The 24,876-nt window shown below is 39.3% G+C and overlaps 2 protein-coding genes across 2 annotated transcripts in view; one reads left to right on the plus strand and one right to left on the minus strand.

The window, feature by feature from the left end:
• The first annotated feature begins 2,645 nt into the window (after positions 1 to 2,645).
• On the plus strand, positions 2,646 to 17,568 carry USP42 (ubiquitin specific peptidase 42). Its single transcript, XM_005420374.3, has 16 exons — positions 2,646 to 2,880; positions 3,647 to 3,847; positions 4,933 to 5,043; positions 5,207 to 5,309; positions 5,476 to 5,543; positions 5,707 to 5,777; positions 6,321 to 6,403; positions 7,702 to 7,813; positions 8,198 to 8,338; positions 8,546 to 8,646; positions 9,069 to 9,207; positions 9,868 to 10,596; positions 10,963 to 11,048; positions 11,677 to 13,173; positions 13,649 to 13,941; positions 16,183 to 17,568. Exons 1-16 carry the CDS (start codon positions 2,652 to 2,654, stop codon positions 16,221 to 16,223), a joined length of 4,005 nt encoding a protein of 1,334 aa, XP_005420431.1. The 5' UTR covers positions 2,646 to 2,651; the 3' UTR covers positions 16,224 to 17,568.
• Positions 17,569 to 18,328: 760 nt separating this feature from the next.
• Positions 18,329 to 24,876, minus strand: part of CYTH3 (cytohesin 3) — a 24,046-nt gene continuing 17,498 nt past the window's right edge. The window contains 4 exon segments of the mRNA XM_005420375.3: positions 18,329 to 21,765; positions 22,390 to 22,544; positions 22,678 to 22,749; positions 22,831 to 22,907. Of these exon segments, the coding sequence (XP_005420432.3) occupies positions 21,693 to 21,765; positions 22,390 to 22,544; positions 22,678 to 22,749; positions 22,831 to 22,907 (377 nt within the window). The 3' untranslated portion in view covers positions 18,329 to 21,692.

The following is a 24,876-nucleotide window of genomic DNA, read 5'->3' on the forward strand; positions in this document are numbered from 1 at the left end:
GTTGCGTGCGGTGCCCGTCTCTGCCCCTGCCAGCGGCCTTTTATTGCCGGTGTCAGCACGTTTTCGGGAAGCGGGACCCCTCAGAAGGGCAGAGCGAGGGAAAGCGGGTCGGTGCTGCGGGCTTGGCGCTGGCGGGGCGGGCGGTTCGGTTGTGAGCGGGCTCCGGGGCTCGGGGCCGCCCGGAGCGAGGCGCTCGCGGGCGCTCGCGGCGCCGGGCTCGGTCCCGCCACAAGCAACGGCCCCGGGACACGGAGCTCGGAGCTGCCCCGCGCCGAGCGCTCCCCGCCGCCTGCTCTGCCAGGGTAAAAGCATTAATCACTTTCGCCTCTGCTGCCTTTAATTTTGTAACGAAAGTAAAACCAGCGCGGGGCGTGTGTTTGTGTTCTGCGCTGCCCCGGGTTGTTTTTGCTCCCGGCCGCGTGTGCGGTGCGGTCGGTGATGTAGCGGGGTGACTGTGCCTGCGCTTCTGCTGGAGTAGTTTCCTCCTGCTCCTTGTTTGTGCCTCGGTCTTGCCGTGTGCCGCTCTTGTTTTTTGACACTCGCTGCTGGAAGTGTTTGGTTTGTACTGAGATAAAGACACATACTCCCTGGCTGAACGCGGTTCTGTGAACGGGATCTTGTATAAAACCCTCCTGAGCTGTGATTTATTGTATGCAAAGCGGAGACCAAACATAAATATTTAGATCCGAGTATTAACTGATGCGTGTTGTGATGAGACTGCGAAAAAAGAATCTAAACAACGCTGATGCATCACTCCAAATGGGAGGAAAGCAACTGTTTGTGCTGTTTTGCTCGTCAGTATCACACTGTGAGAAGTCTGTTATGGGAATAGCAGAGGGGAAAAGAGCTCAATACCCATGGCAATGTGCATTTGTGTTCAGCAGTGGTACAGGAGCAGAACCTGTATTTACAGCGAACAGTGGGGAAATATCTGTGTAATGTTTGTGCTACTTCATCAAAAGATGTTCTATCCAAATTAATTATATTGACAGATTTTGAAAAAGTGGTGAATCTTAGTTATTTTTGACATCTGTTGATATTTGCAGGTGTCTAGTGTTTGATATCTGGTAATCAGTTGTCAAAACTAAATTAGCAGCACCAATCAGTGCTACACAGTTGTCAAAAATAAATTTAAAAATATGTGAGGCTTCCCTCATTGGTCAGTATAAGGCCAAGGCTTTTTTGTGATAATATTCTTCTGTTGCTTTTCACTGCAGTCTTGATTCTGGTTTTTGTCCTGCAAATAAGTTCATTATGTTGTTGAAACCCCTTCCCTTTCCATCAGGAAAAAGAGATGTCACCAGTATCTGCAATTTGGAGTCTGGGTCTTTCCTGAAAATCACTAAGCCCAAGAACTGTCATGTTAGTCTTTGAAATGGACAAGGATGTCCTCATTTTTCAGTAACATAAGTGAATTTTCCATTTTTTATGTATTATCATCACTAAAATGGAAAATGTGTACACAGTAGATTTTAAATTGAAAATTTAGAGGGGAAAAAAACCTAATTAAAGGTTCCACACATGATTTGTCTTTTGTGGGACTAGAAGTTCTGCGATTTACTGTGCTTTGTTTAATCTACTGGAAGTTTCATCATTAGCAATCAAGTTGTGCCATGAATCTGAAACTGCTTCATGCTTTGTTCTCCCAGTTATTTTAGTGTTACAAAGCAGGTTATACTTTAAACCCTCAGTTAAGTTTATAGTTTCCCTAAACTTGAAGAGGCCCTACATGATAGAGTATGATAGTAGTAAAAATTTACATATAGGAGTTGATAATTGATCATGTAGTTATTCAGCAGCTTACTATGCACACAACATTACATGTATTTAAAGAGGTACCATCTTGAAACATAATCAGCATTTTATAAATGACTTAGTATCAGTTATTACCTTTATTCTTGAAGGCTGAGGATTAGGATTTGTTTTGCTTTCTGTTGCGGTCATCATTTTCTTTTTATAGTTTACATTCCTCTTTTGTTTTTCCCTGGCAAAACAACTTTACATAAGTAGAACTGAAAAAGATGCTTTTGAATTCAACCTCTTGGTTTATAAGTAAGCATTGTAAATGATGGGTGCAAAATACCACAAGGAGTGCTGCCAAAATTGTACCCAAAGAAATACTTCTTGGAAGGGCAGGAGAAACCCAGGTGGAAATAAATGTGCAAGTGTTTTCTAGCTCTTCTTTCCCAAGATTTCTCAGAGCTGTTTCCCATGCTCTGTGTCATCAGGGGTGTGTGGTTCCCAGGAGCAGGAAGATGTTGGCCAGACAATTCCTCCTGGATCTCACCAGGCCAGCACTTGATTGTGCTGCTGCTCACAGCTTCTTTTAAGAAAAAGATCTTGGTAACTATAGTGGTTTAAAGTCCCATGGAAGTGTAAGAAATGCCGTCCATCATTAACTCAGCAGAAGTTAAAAAAATATTGACGCAGTTTGGATGGAAAAATCTACTTTGTGCATTCAGTTGTGCGTTGGGTGGAATTTTTTTGGTGTGTTTTGGGGTTTTGTTCCCTTGTTTGTAATCATTCTTAGCTGTTTAGTTCTTCAGGTTCTTTGAGACTAAGGGGCAGGATTTCTCTTGGTCTTTCCTTTTTGGAGTACTTTGGACATTCTTATACCAAACAGAACTTTTGCCTTGTTACAGATATGAACAATGACCATAGTTAACAAGCCAAAATCTTCAAAGTCTAAAAAATCTTCCTCAAGACGCTCTGACAAATCTATGAAACCCCGTACTAAAAAAATGACGTCTCGCACTGCAAGTTTGGGCCGGGTACCTCCTGCAGAAGATCCAAACAAAGTCTCTGTGGACAAAGGTCCTGGGGGGCATATTTATTGTAGATCATCTCAAAAATCAAAGCCTTTTGCCCAAAGAGATCTAGGTAAGTGTCTTCTGTCCTCCCTCCTTTTTGTTAAAAACAAAACCAAAGTAGAAGCAGATTTTAGTTGTTGCATTGCTATAAAATGGGACTACAGCAAATCAAGAGTTCAGCCACAGACTTCAGTTTTATGCCCTAAGGCAGCTGCAGGGAGAGGTGTTGCAGAACTTGGGTTTATCTATTTACAATTGATTTGTAAGGTATTTTTTATTTATGTAAAATCAAATAAGAGGAGCTTTTCATAATGCATGGATGTACCTAGGTCTCTTCTCCTCTGGAGAGAAAAGTACATTTTACCATGTCTATTCATGGCTTCCATTATTCACAAGTCTTTGAATAATAACACTGCCCAGGAAGAGATCTGATATCTGTGGGGTTACTTTTTGTGCTGCTTACTTGTTTGTCTGTCTGATTTTTCTTACTGCATAACCACAAGTGTAAGTTTGTGGTTTAAGTTATGATAAGGAAAAAAACAATAATTTAATGAAGAGAATAAAGGATGTAGAGATAAAGAAATCGAGTGCTAACATCAGAGTGGTAGTTTGTGTCTTCTATTAGAAGACTTAAAACAGATGAATAAACTGTTGTCCAAAGGAGGGTGTTGACTAGCAAATTCACGTGGCAGTGTTAAAGCTGTGCATCATGTGTTGCTGTGTTTTGGAGTAGAGCTGGTTCTTCAGGCTGCTCCTGCAGAATCCTACTTTTTAAACAAATACCCTTCTTTTAAATAAAACCAGTACAACTCTTTTCGAAACACAATTTCTTGCAGTTGTTAATGATGGGATTGCTCCGCCACAAAGAATTCTTTTTCCGCCTGAGAAAATCTGTATGGATTGGCAGCAAACACAAAGTGTTGGAGTTGGACTGCAGAACCTCGGCAACACTTGTTTCCTTAATTCTACTCTCCAGTGTTTGACCTACACGCCTCCTCTTGCCAATTACATGCTTTCACTTGAGCACACCAAGTCATGTGAGTATTTTCTAACACTGTAAATCTGTTGGACAGCTCCAAAGGTGAAAGAAAAACAGGGTTCTATGAAAAAAATTCTTAGTTGTCCTATTTTGCCTGTAGAAGCAGTTTTTATGAATGAGATCTTCAAGGTCTTTTCCAGCCTAAATGGTTCTATGATTTTGCTAACAGGAAGCTCAGAATTATGGGAGGCATATAAAGTGAATTTGTTAATTTAATGTGCCACGGTAAAACTTAAAGAAAAGATCATTTCTTGCTTCATGTGAATAATGAAGTGCATTGTAAAGTGAGGCATTTGATGAACATTTGGCATTTGGGTTTCCTGCTGGTAGAAAGGTGATAAAATTTAGGATGTTGGCGTTAAAGATTCTTAGTCTTCACAGCTGAGATACTGCAGTGCACTAATACTGTGATAAATTACATGTTCAATGTTGACCCATTAAAAAACCCAAACATTCTAGAAAGCACTACAAGCTAATCTTTTATGAACTCAAATACAAATTTAGGGGGGTACTGTATTGAAATTTAGGCTGATTTTATTCTAAATAATTGTTTGTACATTTTAAATCCTGGAATTTGTGTTCTTTGCATTTTGATTTTATACTTGACTTTATTAAGCCTAGGGGGCTTTCTTTTTATATCCATAAATGTGAAGTTATTTCCTAAGGCAGCTGTATGCTTTCTAGTCTGGTATCTGAATATGTATTCCTAGAAGTTTGACTGTGTTTTATTCTCATATATAAAAATTATTTCAGTTAAGAATCGCAGAATTATTGGAAGGAACCTTCAAAATTATTTAGTTCCAATTCTCTGCCATGGGCAGGGACACCTTCCAGTGGGAGTATTCCAGGCCAGGATGGATGGGGTTTTGAGCAGCCTGGTGTGTGATTTAAGGAGTTTTATTCTGTACAATTCTCCATAATAAAATGCCACAAAACTGTTGGGATATTGACACCTTAGGAGAAGAGAATGCACCACAGAGAGTGGACATTGCCCCCACTACTTAGATTATTATTGTTTTGGGGTGGGTTTTCCTTTTAGCAATGTGTGTTTGACTGGAATGGGATACTTTCTTCTTTCACTAGGTCATGTAGAAGGATTCTGTATGATGTGCACAATGGAAAGTCACATCAACCAGGTCCTGTGTTGCTCTAATAATGCTATCAAACCCACGTCTGTTATCAATGGCCTTAAAAGTAAGTATTTTGATATAGGTTTATTTTTATTTTTTTTAATTTTACAGCGAGTTATGTGATGCATGTAAATAATGTTGCTACTTTAAAGAAGAGGTATTTTAGAAATGTGTGTTTTCTTTCATTCTATAAGAAATAAATATATGATAACCTTCTTATTTATTAGGAATAGGAAAACATTTCCATTTTGGCAGTCAAGAGGATGCACATGAATTCTTATGCTTCACTGTTGATGCTTTACAGAAAGCTTGCTTGAATGGAAGTACCAAGTAAGCATAAAATAATTACATTTAAATCTTTCCTAGCCCCTCTTACTACTTTATTTACTATCATAAATTAAAATCTGTGTCCTAGGTTTTCATAAAACCAAAAGTTGTTTGAGGAATTAACTCTGTGCTTTCAGTCTTCTGAGGTCTGACTCTAATTTATTTCCAGATTAGACAGATCTTCTCAAGCCACCACGCTTATTTATCAGATATTTGGAGGATATCTAAGATCTCGAGGTACTTTTTTAAAAATTTTACTGTCTTTCGAACTGATCTTTGTCTTTTTGTCTGTCTGTAGCAAAGGAGTTTGTCATTTGACTAAAGTAATGTGTATTAATAATTTAAATTAATGCAGTTAGTCTCATTCAAGTGATGTTAAGCATTTGTATTTTGGTTCCAGTAAAGTGCTTGAACTGCAAAGCAGTGTCAGACACGTACGAGCCGTTTCTCGACGTTACTTTGGATATAAAGGTAGGAATGTGTGTGAGCGTGGCCTGAGATGTGTAAATGCTTGTAGAGCTTTGTAAAATAAAGTCATTTGGCTTAGAAACTGATCTTGTTACAGCAAAACTGCTTGGTAGTGGATGGTGGTGGATTGGACTGTGTTGTTCTGTGGAAGCCATGGAAATGCTTTCCATGTTTGGATTGGATTTAAGCTGGAAAAATAATAATTATGGCTACACAAACAATGATATAATCATACTTCTCAATTATTCTACTTCAATATACATCTATTGTTAGACTGATGGGTTTGATTGTTCTCATTATTGATGCCAAGGCATACCACAGATACTGCCTGGCACTGCAAAATTTACTTATTTTGAAGTGGGATCATTTTGAAATGAGGTAAATACTCAGAGAACTCCATTTCTGTCTCCTCCTTCACAGTGTTTGCTGGTTCACAGTAGGCCACTTAAGTATAAACTAGCAAGGTTCTCTTGTAAAGTGCTTATAAGTGCTTGAAATTTTGCAGTTCTTGTGACTTAGTGTTCTACTTTCTTTCTACTCATGCAGGCAGTTACGTCTGTCACCAGAGCTCTGGAACAATTTGTGAAACCGGAACAGCTGGATGGTGAAAACAGCTATAAGTGTAGCAAGTAAGATTATTACTAATTACACCTTAATACAAGTCACATGTTCAATGCAGTGCATGACCTGGAGGATGAGTTATCTCTTGACTTTGTTTAGCAATAAGACAGAGATGACTTGCTGTTTCATTCAGTTTTGTTTACATAACTAATATAGTGAAATCATTCAAAGTTTGGAAAATAGTGCACTTGTTTCTAAATGAGTAATTTTTATATTTCTGTTTAAATATTTGGAAATACATTATAAGAATTGTATTGCTCACATTAGAACTTTTCCTAATACTGTCTGTGCTGGGCCTTGTCAGCCTCCCTGAGTGTGAAGTTGCACACTAAAATCCTCATAGTCGGAAGTTAAAAGGCATGGCTGAGAAATGTGAGTTGGAGCGCAGGGATATGGACAAGGATTTGGGGTGAGAGGCAACACCAGCTTAGTCACACACAAATCCAGAAGTTTAGTCTTTTTGTGAGTTTGAAAAGAAAGATTTGGTGTATGTACAGTGTCAATAGTTTGCTGGCAAACTGTTATGTTAGTTTTCAGTTTCTTTTTTGTTTTCTAGCATTATTTTTTCTAATAAAGATTACTACTGCCTGAAACCTTCATCTCTAAATACAAGTTTCAGAATTTTATAAACCACTTCTTTTTTTTTTCCTTATTCTGGATGGCTCTCTTATTTTTTTCATTGGCTTTCTCCATCAGTTTGGAATTCTGTGCGTGGTATTTTGACATCACTTTTAAAAGAGGCAGTCAAATCCTTTCTGTTTGTTACTCAGCAGTACTTTTCTTGACAATGTGAAGTGACATGTTTCAGTCTTTGTGCTGATGGTTGCATTTCAGGACTTAGTCTGTACCTCCTTTGAGTGTGCAGTGAAACAAATGAAATTAACAATTTTGTTTTGAAGGGTTGCAGAGGGTTTCAGTCTTTCCAGGCAATCTCAGTACAAGAAAACTCAATATTGTCCAATATTGTCTGCCTCTTGCAGAATGGCTGTTTCCTTCCAGTGATTTCTTTACATTTTTTACTGCCTTACCTTTTGACATAAGAAAGATACATCTAAAGGCATTTATTTGGCTATCCAGAGATAATGTCCTAAATCCTTTGTTCTGTTGAGCTGTCTCTAATATCCTGCTATGTTCTCTCTATTAACAAAGCTGAAATGCAGTTTATGGATTTAAGAAAGGACCCAACATATTATACAAGCAAAATATCATTCAAATAGCATAAGCATGTGTGAGAAATGAAAAGCTGTTTGACTTCTGGGTGAGAAAAGAATATACTGTTAAAAATATGTCTGTGCTTGTTTTAAAGGTGTAAAAAGATGGTTCCAGCATCAAAGAGATACACGATACATCGCTCTTCCAATGTTCTCACAATATCACTGAAAAGATTTGCAAATTTTACAGGTGGAAAGATCAACAAGGTATGTTTGCAGCTGGAATGCTGCTTTATCTTCTTGGGATGGGCATTTCTCAAAGATGAATACTCATTTTAAAGTTGTTCACATTTCAGGCAGTAAACTACAGTGTAAGAGAAGTTGATATAACAACTTAGCAACCATGGCTGTTACTTTCTTTTTTATTACTGATAGAGTTCCTATGTGACCATAAGAAGATACCTTCTCCGTAAAGAGCTAATTCTGTGGAAAATAGCTTCCTGCAGCTTAAGTTATTAAATGTTGTTTGTGAGAATAGGCATTTTCAAGTGAATTGAAAAATATATTTATATAGTCCTAATCTGTGTGTTTTTCAGGCTGTTCCATGAGGTATTTCAGGATAACTTTTGAATCTTCTTTGTCTTTGTTTAGGATGTAAAATACCCTGAATATTTGGATCTTCGAGCATATATGTCCCAATCTATTGGAGAACCCCTCATCTATGCTTTGTATGCAGTTCTTGTACATAGTGGCTTCAACTGTAATGCTGGACACTATCTCTGCTTCATAAAGGTAGAGATCAGCTCAACTTCTAACAGGATAAAATTTGTGCTGGCAAAGAAATTAAAGTGTTATTGGTAACCACTGGTTTTCAGAGAAAACATTGCATCATGTGCTTTGTTTGCTTTGTTTTGGTATGCTTTGTTCTGCAGTGCTCTATCTGTGATGTCCTTTGGAACACATACAATTCATCTGAAGATATTCTGTCTTTGTTTGCAGGCTGGTAATGGACTTTGGTACCGAATGAATGATGCCTCAGTAGAGCTTTCTGATATCAAAACAGTTCTCAATCAGCAAGCTTATGTACTTTTTTATATCAGGTAATAACACCAGATGTCCTCAGACCATTTTTATTGTCAAGTTGCTGATACTTTTCTTGTTTTGAAGTTTTTTTATTTGTATATTTCTGTCTAAGTGGAAATTCCGCATGTCATTTATTACCTTTCATTGCTTGACCTTAAGCTTCTACATTTGGGTACACTGCTTTCCATGTGCTCACTGTAGCTGGCCAGTTTAGAAAAGAGGTGAAATCATGACCATAGATGGTGTGAGGCTGAACCATTGCTCTGGAAAGGACAGTCGTTGTAGGAAAACCATTATCTAATCTTCGGTTTGTAGTCCTGCCTAAGTGCACCAGATGTATCTTTTGTGTCGTATTCACTGTTGCTGAGATTATGGGATGGGTTTAATCCAGAATTGGCTGAAGGAATAGCTCTGAGCTCGGGTGTCCCTCTGTCCCCAGGCGCTACGACCTGACGCTGGGGGAGCGAGCGTTCTACCTGCCCGCGCCCTCCTACCCGCGCTCCTTCCTGGGCCAGCGCGGGGCCAGCAGCAAGCAGCCTGCGTTCATGGGACCCCGGCTGCCTCCCCACATGATCAAGGTAATTCAAGGGGGGCAGGTAATAGCACCAGGTTTCGGTGTAGGGTGGGGTTTTTTGAGTTTTAGTTTCCCTTCCACACTGCAGGTTTCTTCACAGCCCTCATGCTAGAGCCAGAATTACTCAAACAGTGGCTAATCCTTAATTGTGCAGCCATGACACTTTGTTACTTTACGCTTCCAGCTCATCTTTCTAAAGCTGGGCGCTGTGCTCTTGAGACAATTAAAGTTGCCTATTAATGCCTAAACAATTTAATTTCAAAAAGTAGTCTATTCATGCCTAAGTAATTTAAATTTAAAAAGTAAATATCTGCCCTGTCCCCGTCAGTGTCACTTTAGTAAAGACAGTGATAGACTACAAATTGTCTTGTTCCTGAGTACTAGCAGAAATATTCCAGTGTTGTCGGGGAGGAAAATAAATATTTTTTTAATAGCTTTAGTGAATGTTAAGTTGTTTGGGTGGGTGTCAAACTGATGCTCATTTGATACCAAAGGCAGGATTTACACACACCTGTTGGACATGCATGTATATTGGGAGGAAGGTGAAATTTCTTCTTAGGTATTGAGGCAATCTGTAGAATTATTTAGTATGAGAATTTAATGTTGTAAAACTTCCTGTGCTCTGTGTTTGAACATATCCATCTTACAATCTCTTCAAATCCAGAGTTCAAGTCGTTTAAATGGAAATGGACCCTTGAAAGAGGATCCCAGTACTGTTGGTGTTGCTGTAAAAAGGCCGTCTTCAGCTCCACCAACAGCTTGTGTTCAGAACTGGGCCATTTCCAGGCCTTCAATGGCAGACCCTTCCAAAGCCCAGAAGATCACCATCAGTATTCACAACAAGCTGCCCCCCCGGCCGGCGGTGCCGCAGGCCGAGTGTCCCAGCAGCGCTGTGGAGGAGGAGGATCTGAAGCCCCTTCCTTCAGCCACAATTACAAACTCTTCTGCAGCAGAGCCTACCTCAAACCTCTCCACAGTGTCAGTTGCTACTAATGTCTCCAAGCAGGAGGTTGCTGATGAAATCTTTGTTGAGCCAGCAGTGAATGGAAACCCTAAGCTGTGTTCTGATAACATGGTCCCTTACGGTGCAGAGCCTTCAGGAAAATCCGAGGAGTCAAAGGGCTTGTTCAAAAGGCATTGCAACGTCATCTCTTCCAATGGGATTCTGATTGGGAAGGTGGTCCGTACATTGCATAATTCCCATTCATCCTGTCAGAATGCTGAAGAAAGATCCCAGCATGAGCTGCCAAAAATTGATTCCCTAAATGGTGCTATTAGTTTAGATAATGAATATAAAGAAAATGGACTGAAACTTGATGATTCCACTTGCCAAGTCCAACCCGTTAAACCTTCTGAGATTTTCTTCTCTAAAGCAAACGGAGTGCTTGAAGCGGTGAGTTACATTTGTTCAGCTGCACTTTCTCACCTATGGGATATTCAATATTCATGGGCACTACAATGTGGAATACCAAGAAAACACACCACAGATTTTATTCTAACCCTTTGTGCTATTATCCCACTGAATTTGCAGAGCTGAGCTAACAAATGACATATGTCATAAGAGAAGTTCAGGGAGATAATACTTCATAAGTTTCATAAAATACATTTTTGGGAGGAGGGGGCTGACATGTCAAGTGGGAAGAGTGCAGGTGTCTGTGATCTTGTGTAACATCTAATGTTGGAAGTTTGTCAGCAGTAGTTTTCTACTAAAAATTGCTTTCTTTTTTTCTATTTGTTAACTTCTGTGTTTTAATTGTAGATGCCTAAAGCTTTGTCACCAGATCCTCAAGGTATCTTAGAATCTCTTACGTACAGCCAGTTGAACAGCTTGTCAGAGGAAAAGAGGTAAAATGACTATACTGATTAAAACAAGATTTCATACAAATTTATTACTATTTTACCCATCTACTAGTAATACTTAAAAGATTTACATCAGTACAAAGAATTCCGCACTGTACATCTGGTATTGCAAGCATCAGCACTGGGCACACATTATCCTGATACTAAATACAGGCAGATGCCTCCTATAAAACTTTCACAGGATGTTTTTACATTTTTCTTCCATTGTCTGGAATACTTTTTCTATTTCTCTTTCACTTTTTTGCATCCTGGGATGAGTGAATGTAAATTCCCACAGTCTGCTCTCCCACTTGGGAGAGTGGGAAATCTGTGTGTTTACCTTTTTTCTAACTGGGGGAAAAGCAAATACAGTGGTTCTGGCTATTGATGAGATTCAGAGCTGCAAGTGGAGAGAGTTGGATATGTTGGGGATGGGTTTTTTAAGGCAAGACCTGCAGAACTGAGAGAAGAAAAACTCTCCATGGGGGCTGAGGGAGGTGTAAGAATGGTTTTCTAAAGTCAATGTCTTTCAGAGCTTTGCATTAGCTACTTTTGTTTTTTTTAGGAAATTTTACTCCTAACATCTTTTAGATGGACTTTTTCAAGTTAAAAATATGTTTTTATTTTTGTGCAGTGTCTCTGGACCTCAGAAGTCTTCTGACAATGATGGAGTTACAAATACTGTAGTGATGGAAGCACTGTTTGCCTATGAAGAATCCAGGAAGGTTCCTTCCAACTTTAGCTGTGAGGTTGAGAAACTTTTTACTCAATCAGATTGCGAAACCATTTTTACCAAAGAAGAAGTTGCTGAAAGTATTATAACAAAAGCTGATAATGCACATCTCAATATCAATGGTCAGCACAAGGTTAGGAAAAAATCCTTGGATACTGAAGGTGAATTCCTTGGGCAGTCTGAGTCTGAAGACATCAGAGATAAAGACAAACTAAGAAGATCAAAAGAACCTGAACTCATTTCAAAAGAAAATCCTTTGTACATCAAAGGATCTCCTGAGAGCAAAGAGAAATTAGGGCAAATTTCCTCTATAAAGCCTGACATTGAATGTAGTTCTAAAAAACTTGCATCTCTAGATATTACAGATAAATGCCAAGATACAAAGGACATTTCTAATAACTATGTAGAGGTACCACCTGTTAATGACTCTTCTATTACAAAGCTGGATAAAGTATTGGAAAGTCAATTTTCTAGAGCAGATGAGGGACTGAGTAATAAAATATGTGAAGATGATGATAAACATATGAAAAAAAATAAGAAAAAAATCCATGACTCTAAAAGAACTGACAAAGAGCACTACCGGAGGAAGAGAGAAAGCTCGGACACTGAGGAGAAGGAGAGGCAAACCAGAAACAAACCAGATGATCATTCCCACAGGAGGAGGAGCTCTCACAGCATGGAAACAAACAAGCAAAGCCGTCACAAGCAGGAATATTGCAGTGAGAGCAAGTACAGATCCTCCCACAATGAAAGGAACAGTCCCAGTAATGGCAGGAGCTCAGGAAAATATTCTCGCTACAGATCCCGAAGCAGAGAAAGGACAGACACAGACAGGAATAGGTATTATTATTCCAAAGGAGACAGACCTTGGATTAGAGAAAGATACTATCAAGATGAACCACGGAGATGGGACAAATGCAGGTACTACAATGATTATTATTCCTCCCATGGAACACGGGATGGTAGGGAGAGGAGGTCCTCTCATTGTGATAAAGACTATGACAAATTGAGCCAAGCTTACAGCAGGTCACACAAGGATTATCACTGCAAAAGCAGATGGGCTCACAGCACACTCTCCCGAGAGGAGGATGTGCATCACTTCAGCAGCCACAGAGCAAACTTCCACCATTGTTCAGTACCTCAGCAGCACTCGGAAAAATACTCCCGTGAGAGGCACGGGCTTCCAGCAGGCTCAGCTCACTCCAGTTTTGAGGACTCTTCCCGGGAAAACGAAAAAGAAAAACTAAGAAATGGCAAAAGAAAATACTCCCACCATGAAGAAAGTGGAAGTGACGTAGAAAAGAAATGCCGAAAGACAGATGACCAAAGAATCAAAAAGTATAAGAAGGTCAAGAAGAAAAAGAAGTCCAAAGATAAACATCGAGAGAAGGATTACAAGTAAGCAAGGATTCCAGCATAATCAGCAATTTTTTCCTAATTATTTTCTGGGTATTTCTCATGTCTGCCTTTTTTTCATTGTTTCTAAGTAACTTATCTGTCATAATGTGACGGGATCATGTTATTAGGTTGGCCAAGAGAAGATAGGAAAGATGTTGCTGAATTGTGTTAGAACACTAGAGCTGGACAATGTAGACAGAATAACATCTGCACACCGTTCTTGATTAGGTTACAATTTTAATTTTTTTTTTTAATCCCCCATATGCCTGTTAACAATTTGTGTACAAACCACGACCTCTTGTCCTTCATTCTGAGGGCTTAAGATTGCTGCATCTAAATTAACTTAGATATGCAGAAAGTACCACAAAGTAGGAGACACTCTGCAAGTCGTCACCTGTGGTAAATAAATAACATTTCATATATACATCAAGTGCCACATCTGTTTTTCTATTTTTAACTTGCATGTTTCCTTCAGACTTTATGATTTGGATTGCTCTGTGCTCCACTTTGACAATGACAATCGCAAACATAAGAAAAAGAAGAAAAAGAAGAAGCACGACAGGAAACTGAAAGACTTATTGGAATATTTAGATCCTCGTTTCCAGAAGAAAACATGGGAGAAGAAGGAAGAATCCCGTCCTCCAGATGACCATTTATGTGAGCAATACAGAAACCAGGGCAGTAAACAACCCTACAAGGAAGAGAAGCCTTCTGGTGCAGGTGACAGCAAGAAATACAGCTCCATGGCATCCACTGAGTATGTCAGAGGTAAGGCCCTGGGATGGTGGCAGGACTCCTGGCTCTTCATAACCATCTTTAAATGCTGGACTGATGAAATCCCTGGGTCTTAGCACAGCTTCCAAACAGCATCATGGCAGGGGGTTGGAAATAGATGATCTTTAAGATCCCTTCCAATCCAAACCATTCTATAATTTAAATAAAATACTACATTCAGTTGTTCATAGCATAGAAACAGTGGAGGTTGCTCACTCAGAATAACAGGAGTTGGTGATAATACTGAAATATTGTTGGTCCACGTGTAGCTCTGCCTTCTCCTAAGCACAGCTGTCAAACCTCCAGAGGACACTTCACAATTTAACACCTGGAGAGTGTTAAATTCCTGCTATTGTTTTATTCAGTTGTGGGGTTTTTCTGTTAGTGTAGACTTAACAACACATAGAAGTGGGCTGAGGAAACAGCTCTTTCCCCATTTTTGGTATTTGAAAAAGTCTGTCTGGTGCTTCTTACAAAAAACCCAAATATGAATTTGTGTGCCTGACTAAATTTACACTGAGCTCTCAGCTGTTGCTTGTCATAATCTCAACTTGGGCTCGCAGTGGATAAATTAATTAGTTTAAATTAATTAGCTCTAAAATTATGCAATGAAGATGATTGCACACTGCAACAAATTCAACATCTAAAATCAAACTTGACAACATTTCCCATGAAATTTTTGCTGAACAGAAGTGTTTATTATAGAAATAATACCTTATTAAATGCCTTTTATCTGACATAAACCAGTTCCAGTTACTGATCTATTTTAATAGAAAACCAAAACAATCCTCTAACTGTTTTACTCAAAGATAAGTGAAGAAGACAGCTCACTATCCAAAAGCAAGTTTAATTGTTAAATTGTCTACATTTTATACCTACAGTTTAAGAATTGGGTTAATGGTCAGTGACAGTCCTGTTCATTTCTGGTCATGTTGAAACTGTCAACATAGAAAAAAAATACAAGTTTGATCTTGAAATTCTGGAAAATCAAAATCCCTTTCAAGGGTTTCCACACTTAGGCAAATTGCCACAATTAGTGCACTGAATTCATGCACTGAAAAGTTTGCTCAAGGCAAAGAAGAAGTGCATTTGTGGAAAACTGATTGTATTTTAAGACACAGATGACCAAAAGTTCTATTCTAAAAATAGAGTGGAGGGAAAGCTGATTGTTCACCCATTATTCTTTCATGAGAAAAAATTCAGAACTGAATTGAGGTCTTTCAAATCCTAATGGTGTAAAAGGAGACTTCTTTTATGATACTCATGTCCAAAATAACACTTATTGCACGAAAAGGGTCTGTTCTAGCTGATAAATCAGGCACTAAACAGAGTAAAATGCTCATGCTCAGTCGTGGTTTGGCCTTGGTGATTCTGTGGCCAGCAGGTGGCAAACTCGGGTTTTCCAAAGCAGGTTTGGTGAGGAATTCCGTGTTCTGCATCTCCTTGCTTAGGGCAGGGCACTGAGGCTGCTGGGCTGTGCAGGGGAGAAGGAGAAGGAGCTGTTTGTTCATTGCTGAACAACACCAGGGGGACACCAGGGCAGGAAGAAGCAGTTTAACTCTTGAGAATTTTAATATTTCCTCAAGTCTGTGGATGTTAATTAGCTCCATCTTCTGGAATGTCAGGGTTTGGTTTTTTTTTTTTTTAAGTGGGTCTCAAGTAGTATTCTCTGTTGGATGGAAGCTGCTTTGGTTGTGTTTTTAGATTACTGAATGTCTCAAGGTAGGGACAGGCAAGGAACCACTGAGGAATTGTGAGGTTGTGCCTTTTCACCCAACTCCTGTTATTTTGAATAAATTAATAAGGATGAAAACAGCTAGTGAGAAGTTGTTTTTTCAGCAAAGTTTATACAGGAGGAGGGAAGGAGCAGCTTTGAATCAGTTCTTTCCTACATGTTCTCTCCAGCAAGTTTCTGAAGGCTCTGCCCTTGTGGGTACAATATGGTCAGCCTGACCACAAGATTGTTACTAAAACAATGCTGCTTTCTAGGCAAAACTTCAATTGCATTTGATCCAGCCAAGGTCCAGCACTTGCTGTTAAAGCAGGTGGCTCTGTCCTAAGGCTCTGTACAGTTCTGCAGCCTTAGCCTAGAACTGGGGAGCAGTTGGATCCTGTCCTGAGGGAGCAGATGGAGCTGGGGCAGCTTTGAGCCTTGTCTTTTAGAAATCAAACCCCTGAGACAGTTTAATGTTAAATGTCACAGCAGGACTGACCTTGTTTCCTTTTGCCTTTCAGATGTGGAGCTGACTGATGAAAGCCTTCAATACTCAGACTGAACCCACCACCAACCCCAAGGACTTCTGACCACCACCCCCAACAACCCTTCACCTTCAAAACCAACAACTTATCATCAAAACCAACGACTCCTTACCTTCAATGACTTCTTACCTTCAAACCTGACATTACCAATAGTGACCATCAAAACTTAAGATTTATTATCAATTACCATCAAGACAAAATCCAGTCATAAGTGGTGCTTAACATTTCTGTACAGAATTTTACCATATAAGAACTTTTTTTTAGTTTTTAACTTGAGACTTTCTTTTTTAAAATATACTTCTAATCCAAAAGGGTGAAAACTTTTTACAACTGCTGAACATTGTAAATTACCACATAAATATCTCACTGAGCTGAGATAATGCCCTGGAATAGACCATCTCAAATGCTGCTTAATTACAGACTCAGGTTGACTTTATGTTATTCATGTAATGTTACTCCAAGTTAAGACATCTGGTGCAAGAGCGACCAGGAATTATAAAAGTTGCAACTGACAGTCTGTATATTTAATTTAAAGACGTATTTAAAACTTCACAAGTTTTGCAAGAGCTTCATTTTTTTTTTTCTGTGGTCTGACACTAGAAACTAATTTACTTCACATTTGAGTTATATTCAAGATCTGAAGAAAATCTTCTGGTTTTCGACATTGTGAAACAACAAATATGCAGTTCTGAATGTATCTCTCAAGACTATTTGTATATTGTTCCATATGTTTTTATTACATTTTCTTAATATACTGTCATTTGTCTTAAGTCTCAGTTGTCTGTTTTGTCTCTCTAAAGTGTCTAGTTACAGACAAATTCATACTGTGATTTTTATTTTTATTATTAAATGCTATCAAACTGTGATGCACTTATTATTCACTGGTCCTGCATCAGGAGATGAGTGGGGAACCTGTATTAAATACAGTTCATCTGAATAATCTGTCTGGTTTATACAAGCTGTGTTGTTCAGAGATGTCTAAAGTTTGATCTTTGTTTTTTTAAAGATAAAAAGCACTTGCCCCACTGTAAATATATAGCATGTAAAATTTATATAGTATATAAATACAGCAAAGTCAAAATGGATTTTTACTTGAGTTTTACTTGAGTTATTTAACATGCACTGTGTCATGGGAGCTGACAGCTGTCAGAGTGTGTTTGCCACTGGAGAAGTCACATCTTCCTCTCAGTGCAGGGGAGAAGATGCTGTTGGTGTGAGCCACAGAAGAAAATCAGTAACTGGGACTGCAGCTGCCTGGACAAGGATGCTGAAGGCTTCTCCTCTGAACATAAAGCTTCCACAGCCATGCACCAGGCTGGGAGCTCAGCAGGAGCTTGGTATTGTGTATGACAAAAAAAAAAACAAACCACAAAACCAAAACAGGAAAAAAAAAAGAGCAAGGTTAATATCTCACTAAATACTTAAAAGTAATCTTTTGGTACATGGAGAACACCATCAAGCCAAAGCCTAATGTACCTGCATAATGTTCCTATGGCAACAGTTATGTGACTTACATAAAGTGACATGGCAAAGTAACCAACATTCCTGTCCTGTATCTGGCTTTTTTTTCCTCTTTTGTCCTCTGGCTCCAAGGTTTGGTGTCCTGTCCTTTGTCTGGTGAGTAACTCCAGCAGAAGTGTCTAAAAGGAGTTTGTGTTGTTGCTGTGCCTCCCTTCAGAGCCCCACAGGCACAGCTGCCCCAGTGACTCTGGAGCAGGGAGGGCACTGGGTGACACTGCCCCAGAGCTGTGGAGCAGCAGCACCTGTTTCTAATTGCTAATTGAGGAAACTAATTAATCTACGCCAGGAGCAGAGATCCGCTTCCCCCCTCACATCTGACAAACTCCTGGCAGGGAACTGACAAAATAAAATACCTCAATTTAGGGTGGCTCTCAAGGGAAACCAGCTCTTACTGGAGGCACACTCATGTGGTAACACACTTTACTGAAACGTTTTGCAGTTGAAGGGTTTTTTCTCTGAAAAAAATGAAGCCTGATAATTTAAATTACTGTCCCTAAGGGTAGGGAAAAGAAGCCTTTTGCTTAGAAGAGCAGTTGGAAAATTAAACCTTAACCTTTTAAGAGTCAGCTATTGCCTCCCATGTATTCCTGGTAAATGAGGAGACAGTACAGTTTCACACTTTATTTTTGAGAAAATTGACAGATTTAAGCAACAGGTCTTGATGATAAATGAAAACATTAATATTGCAGTGGCTTTACATAAGAACATCACTGTTATAACAATGATTGATACAGAATATTTGTCATGCAAATCACTTGTATACACGAAGTAATACTCATATCAATACATACCTGTACATTATTTACATTTTATATTTAAACTCTAGCTAGAAACATTTTCCAAGAAAATATAGAAATGAAACTGGTAAGCCACAAGTCTTAATTTGTAGTATCTGGTCTACAACAGACCTAGCTTTTCCAGCAAGCATATCTACATAGATATGTAATAAATCTTAAAAATAAGCAGTTTTTTTAATATATGAAGCATTATAAATGCTGCTCACTTTATAAAGATTCAGTTTTGTACCAGTTTAAAATGGTTCAAAATGCTAAGTGATGCAGAGCTTATTTTGTCAGCATATTGTAAAATTTAAGTCAGTCCAGCTGAGCTTAAGTTTTGTGTACAGTTCCCTCCCAGCTGCACTGGCACCGTGGCTCTCGCTGCCCTGCAGTTGTAAAGGGCAGGGTCAAAAGCAAAGAGCTCAAGAATTCCTCACGTTTCAGTGCCACAGGAAGGGAGAATCTGTTGTCCCCAGAGGACTTTTCCTCAGCATGGCCAAACTGTAACAGATCCTGCTTTATGCCACCAAGCAGCCACTTTCAGTAGCCACCCCTGGACTTGAAGCCCAATAAAAAAGGGAAAGGTTGAGAGATTTTTCTTCACTCTCGTGGATAGTACCTGATATGGCCAAAATTTTCACAAGCCACTTTGTTTTACTGGCCCCGTGGCCAGTGGAAATTTTGGGCCAGTTTCACTCCCTGTTAATACTGTTACAAAGAACATTTGAAATCAAATATTAACACACACAAAAACGCTATTCCATTAGCTTTGGTAAATTAAATAGATACATTGAGCACCACAAGTAGCTGTTTAAGATGTTGCATTTCAATGCTAAGAAATAAAATATTTCCTGCTATAATATCCTCAGTTACATGTTACTCTAAATAATTATTTCTGCTGGATATAAGAACTTCAAACTAAATACAGCAAATTAACTGTCAAGGCCTTTCCTTCATGCTTATAGGCAGACATCCTCACCTGGTTAAATAAATAGATTTCATCAAAGGTGGTACTTCAGAAAATAAAAATTGATACAAAAGTGCTTCATGGCTTATTAATGCTTTTGTAATCTCACATTTCTCCAGAAATACTGTATTTGCTGCCTTTCACCTCTATGCTCTCTAGTACCACTGATTTGGCTTGTCACTATTTGCATTACAAATCTACTTGTCCAAAGCTAAGACTTGATGTAGGCAGTGCTTGAAAACAAAATGTCACTGCAGAACAGAAGACTCAAAACAAGTTCTGGCAGCAGCTCCATCATTGTGCTGCTTTGCAAACACAGGACACACAACTTAATTCATTTCTATAAAGAGTTTAAATGTGTTCCATTAAGAAGAGATATCCCCACACTGACACTTACTCAAGGATTCTACCTCCTCTGGCTGAGTTTTACTCCTTTGGAAGCACTAAGATTTAAACATTCACCCAAGCAATTCCACACACCCTGGGGAAAATCTAAAAATCTACTTTGTTCTTTTCCTCTCAGCCTCTTTTGCAAACATGCAATAAAGCAAAACACTCACAAGGCTGACACTCCATGCAAAACAAGGCAAATCAGTAAGACAGAACAGTGAAACAGACTCTCCCTTACAGTTCAAAGGAGATTTCAGACAGATCAACTTGGTAAGCCTGTGGGTTTGCCAGTGCAGCACATCTCCCTACAACAGAGCCAAAGGTGCTCCTGTAACCAACAAGCAAAGCTGCTTGAACATTTGGGGTCTCCAACACATTCACTGGCACAGTAGGCACGGCTCAGGTTCAACAAGTTTGGGGAAAACTGAGTAGTAACAGAAGCAGTAGAGTCAAAAGCTCCCACTTTTTGCCCTGTTGTGGAATTAGGGGCTTTACCTTAAGAACAACATATGTGCTATCAACAGAAAAGCACTGGAGTAGAATCTGCTGCAGCAGCTGATGTGTTCCTGAAAGACCCAGCAGTAGAACCTTCACAGGTTTCAAAAAGAGACACATGCCTATGGGGAAGTCTAGCTGCACCAGGCAATCAATACTTTATTTTTTAGTAAAAAAGTCTATTTTTTTCAATTCCAACTGCTGCAGCACAAATCTGAAAATCACCTTTAAGAATGCAATAAAAATACTGAACTTGTATAAACTTGCACGAACTCTCTGTCCAAAGTTTGTTATCAAGCAAAGGAATGAATCCTGCTTGCTTCACTCTCTAGGGTGGCATCTCACAGGGACAGTTCACCTTCCTGGCTTTTCCATTTCAAAACACTGAATGCATGTGAAATTATCTGGGGGTGTTTTCACATGCAAGGCCTGAAGTCACACAAGCCCTGTCATCTCTATCCTTTAGTAGCAACTTAGTGTTAATCAAACTACAGCATCTCAAACATAAGAAGGAAGTTACTATAGAAAAAGCAGATTAAACCAGTCACTAAACCTTAGTGTTTGTTGTGAGTGTATGAGCAGACAGGAATGAGCTTTAGCCAACTGGCAAACACCAGACCACATCTGGTACTTCATGGCATGGCCACAGCCTCAAACCTCTGCTGCTGGGCCCTGCCTGTATTTGTATTTCAGTGCTCACTGACAAACCCTCTGGAACCACAAGGTGCCCACTGAGCTGCCAGTCACTGTGTTTCTAAGGAAAGCTATTTCCATAAAGGTAGGAGAGGAATCCTGAATGAAAGCTGCACTCAGCTGTTCCTGTGAAACACACACAACTGAAAACTGCCACTGGGACTGTGAGGTTTCTGCTTACAGGAAAATGCAGTGCCAGGTCATGCTGTGCTCCACTGTTGGTGCTGCACTTAAGTGAGAACTCAAAGTCATTATAATAACTCCTTCTTTTATGGGAAATGTGCTCAGGTAACAGGTAAGAACATTTTAGTGTTAGCCCTGCACTCCTTCCCTCCCAACCCAAGTAAACTGGAGTTCTCACTAATGTAAGTGAAAACAAGGCTTCCATGTGTTCAGTTGAATTAAGTTCCAATATAACAATTCTCTGGGAATTGAAGCTTACTTCAAATTATATACCAGTAACTATTTACCCTGAAAAGTTCTGCCAAGTTTTTATGCCATAGTAAAATGTGTATATATATATATATTTATATATATATAAAATTTACAGTTGTCTTCATTTAGTTTGTCCAATTTCTTCTACCACTCCACAGTATGTTCAGTTATAGGTTGATGCAGGTCTACAAGTTGCTCTTCATGTTCTATTTCTTATTTGCAATTCTTCTTTTCCTTGTTGCCAGCATATCATAAAAAGGATCCCTGCTGATACTTGCTCTGGAAGAGAAAAAAGGAATCATCAGTTTGGTTAACAAATACCTGTTAACTATTTCAGTAGTTGTGAGAACTAAAACTTTTGTTCTCTCTTCCTTGTGGATGACTCCACACTCCTAAGATGGATGGCTGACTTCTAAGCACCACAACTATTTCTTTAGCACAAGGCTCTATTCCACTGTGATTAGTTTAGAGCTCACACCTTCACATCTTGACTATTATTTATTCAAGTATGGGTCTGCTTAGAAACCTTCCAACATGAAGTCAAGCTGTGGAAGTTTAAAGCTGCTTGTGAACATGCTTAAGATACATGTCACTAAAGTTAATTATTGGGTGAAGTAAGAATCCAATAGAATTAGGTTCAAAGACAATTCACACAAGATTTTACATTTGCATAGAACAATAAATCCATATGCTCCTCATTTGAGTTAGCAGCAGTATTTCTTTAGGACCACAGAGTAACAGGTTTGTATCTTGATCCACCAACCCCACAGAGTTCACTGTTAGTCCTCGAGGACACTGCCACATCAGAGTTCTTCCAACAAGTTACAACAAATTCTCTTTGTATCATACTCTGAAAAGAGCTTACACTTAATTTCTGAAAGACATTTCAGACTTCAAACTCACTTGATAGATTTAATCCACTCCTCCTTCTCTTCTGGGGTGGGAGCAGATATTCTGTACACGACATGGTTGCCTTCCACCACTCTGCCGTCAGCTTCGGTTTTACACGCTTTGATTACCTGACCTTTATGACTGGGGTTGTAGAGCTCAAAGCAGTTCTGGAGGGTAGAAATGAAGTAATAAATTTAAAAGAACAAAACAAAACTGACAAATAAATTCATTTAACAGTACAATTAAGTTCCATATGGTTTACTCATCTTCATTTAAAAAATAAATTTGAAACTGTCTTACTGGCTTTCTAGGGTCTTCGACTTCTCTTATGCTAAGATTTTCTAATGGAATAATTCCTCTAGGTTCTTTGTCCTAAAAAATTAGGAAAATATCACATTATTAGCTACTTATAAATCTTGATTACAAAGAAAATTCACCATGATATATACTCACTGTTGTGTATTCAAAGTAATACAGGCAATTATCAGTCAGAATAAACCATCTCCGTTTCCATGTTTTTACTCTTCCCCCTACAAACAAAAGGGATTCCAGAATTAAACATGTGCGGCTGTCAGGGCTTCAACAACGGGCAAGGAAATAATTAAGTTCTGCTTCTTTTTCAAAGTATGGTTTAATTGCTTAATGGTAAATGGATCAGGCACAGATGAGTGAGGTTAAAGGAAGTTACTGCAACTTGTCCTGAGGCAGCACCAACTATGGAGGTGCCATCAGCCACGAGAGCCATGGGCAACAGTGAGTGGCCAGACCTGCTCCCTCTGTCCAGGCCCTCACATGTGTTCATTGCACCAAAAACACCAGTTCTGCACAGGGCTGGACACTGCCCTTGCTGCTGGGGGTGAGTGAGGCCAGCCTGGGCTGCTCTGACACCACAGCAGCACCGGCTGCAGAACCAGCAACTGCATCCCTGCAACAGGAGAAAGCCCTCAACAGCTTGTCCTGGGCAAGGAAAGGGTCCCATCAATAAAATTAAGGGCATTTTATCACCTTCCTGTCACTTCACTCATAAGCAAAGATGTGGTTAATAACCTGGCTTTACTTTCAGATTTAATATTAAGTGCGTAAGGTGCTCAGAAACATTAACAGAACAAATGTGATGAGGAGCAAATCCTGTGCCAAAATACACCATATTTACTAATTTGTCATCTTTCACTATTTTAAAAATATCTTCTCTTCATGGGTTAATATATCAGAGTACTTGACAGAAGAAATAGCTACTGCTCCAAAAATGCCAATTTTTCCTTCATTAACAATTTAGACAACAGCAACCACAGAGTTCCTCTTCCTTACACCTGCTAATGTCATCCTATAGGGAACAGTTTCTTTTTAGAAACAAAAGTGTTGTTCTGGTCCTCTCAGTTGTTTTTCTGCCAATGGCTGCTTCAGAACACACTTGGCTTCCCACATTACTTTATTTTAAAATTCATTTCCAAGAAAGACAATTGTAGATAGAGCATGCATATGTTATTAAAGGTTTAGATCCACCATAGTTATCTGACTTCAGGATTATGTCACCACCTGTGCATCATCCATTCAGAAGTGATTTAATTTTATTAAGCTAACATTTCAAAAGAGTTGATCTTGCTACTGAACACCTGTGCATAAAAGAGCACCATTAATAACACAAGATACCCAGTTTAATCCAAGTCATATAATCAAATTTAAAATATAAGCATAATTTTTTTATCTTTTTGTTCTGCTTAAGATAGCTGGGTTTTTGTTTAATACAGAAATCCAACTCAAATTAAAGAACAATTCTAGGGATATCATGACATCTCTTGATACCAATCTACTGCATATTTGCATTGCAGACCAAGTGTGTTGCATGTTGCACCTTCATTTGCTGCTTTTCTCAACCTCCACAATAACCCAGTGCTATAATAACATACTGCAACATTCAATGTACTCAATAAACTTGATGTTTCCACCAGATGCACTGATATCTTAAGAAAAATTTAATCTGCAAGCAGGTGTGGTGAAATAAGTGAAGGCAAAAAAGTGCAAGATGCAGAAGCCGTGACACAATGAATGGTTGAGTGAACTGGAGACAGTGAGGGAAGAACTGAATTTTAGTACAACCACTGTGACAGATCCTTAAACAAACACTGCAGAGATGTTCAAACTGGCACGTAAGTCACTAGAAAAATTCCCCAGCACCTTGCCCGAGAGCTGGCTCAGGTATCAGGAAGTGTTTGGGCTCGGTTTGATGAACTCCAGCCCAATGGAATCACAGGGGCTGGGTCACACGGACCAGGGCGCTCCCTGCAGCTCACAACGTGACTCGCTCTCACACAACCCAGCGCCCACTGCCAGCACTCCCAGGCACCTTCTGCTCTCCAAGGTTAGCAGATTAACATCACTTAACATTTTTATGACCCTAAAACACCCTGTTTTTCAGGCTAGCAGGTAATGTCAGCTATCAGAGGTCATGGCTTGCTCAGTGCTAGCAGGAAAAAAATTCAGGAGGAGAGAGAATGAATC

Source organism: Geospiza fortis, unplaced genomic scaffold, assembly GCF_000277835.1.
Source record: "Geospiza fortis unplaced genomic scaffold, GeoFor_1.0 scaffold237, whole genome shotgun sequence".
NCBI lineage: Eukaryota > Metazoa > Chordata > Aves > Passeriformes > Thraupidae > Geospiza > Geospiza fortis.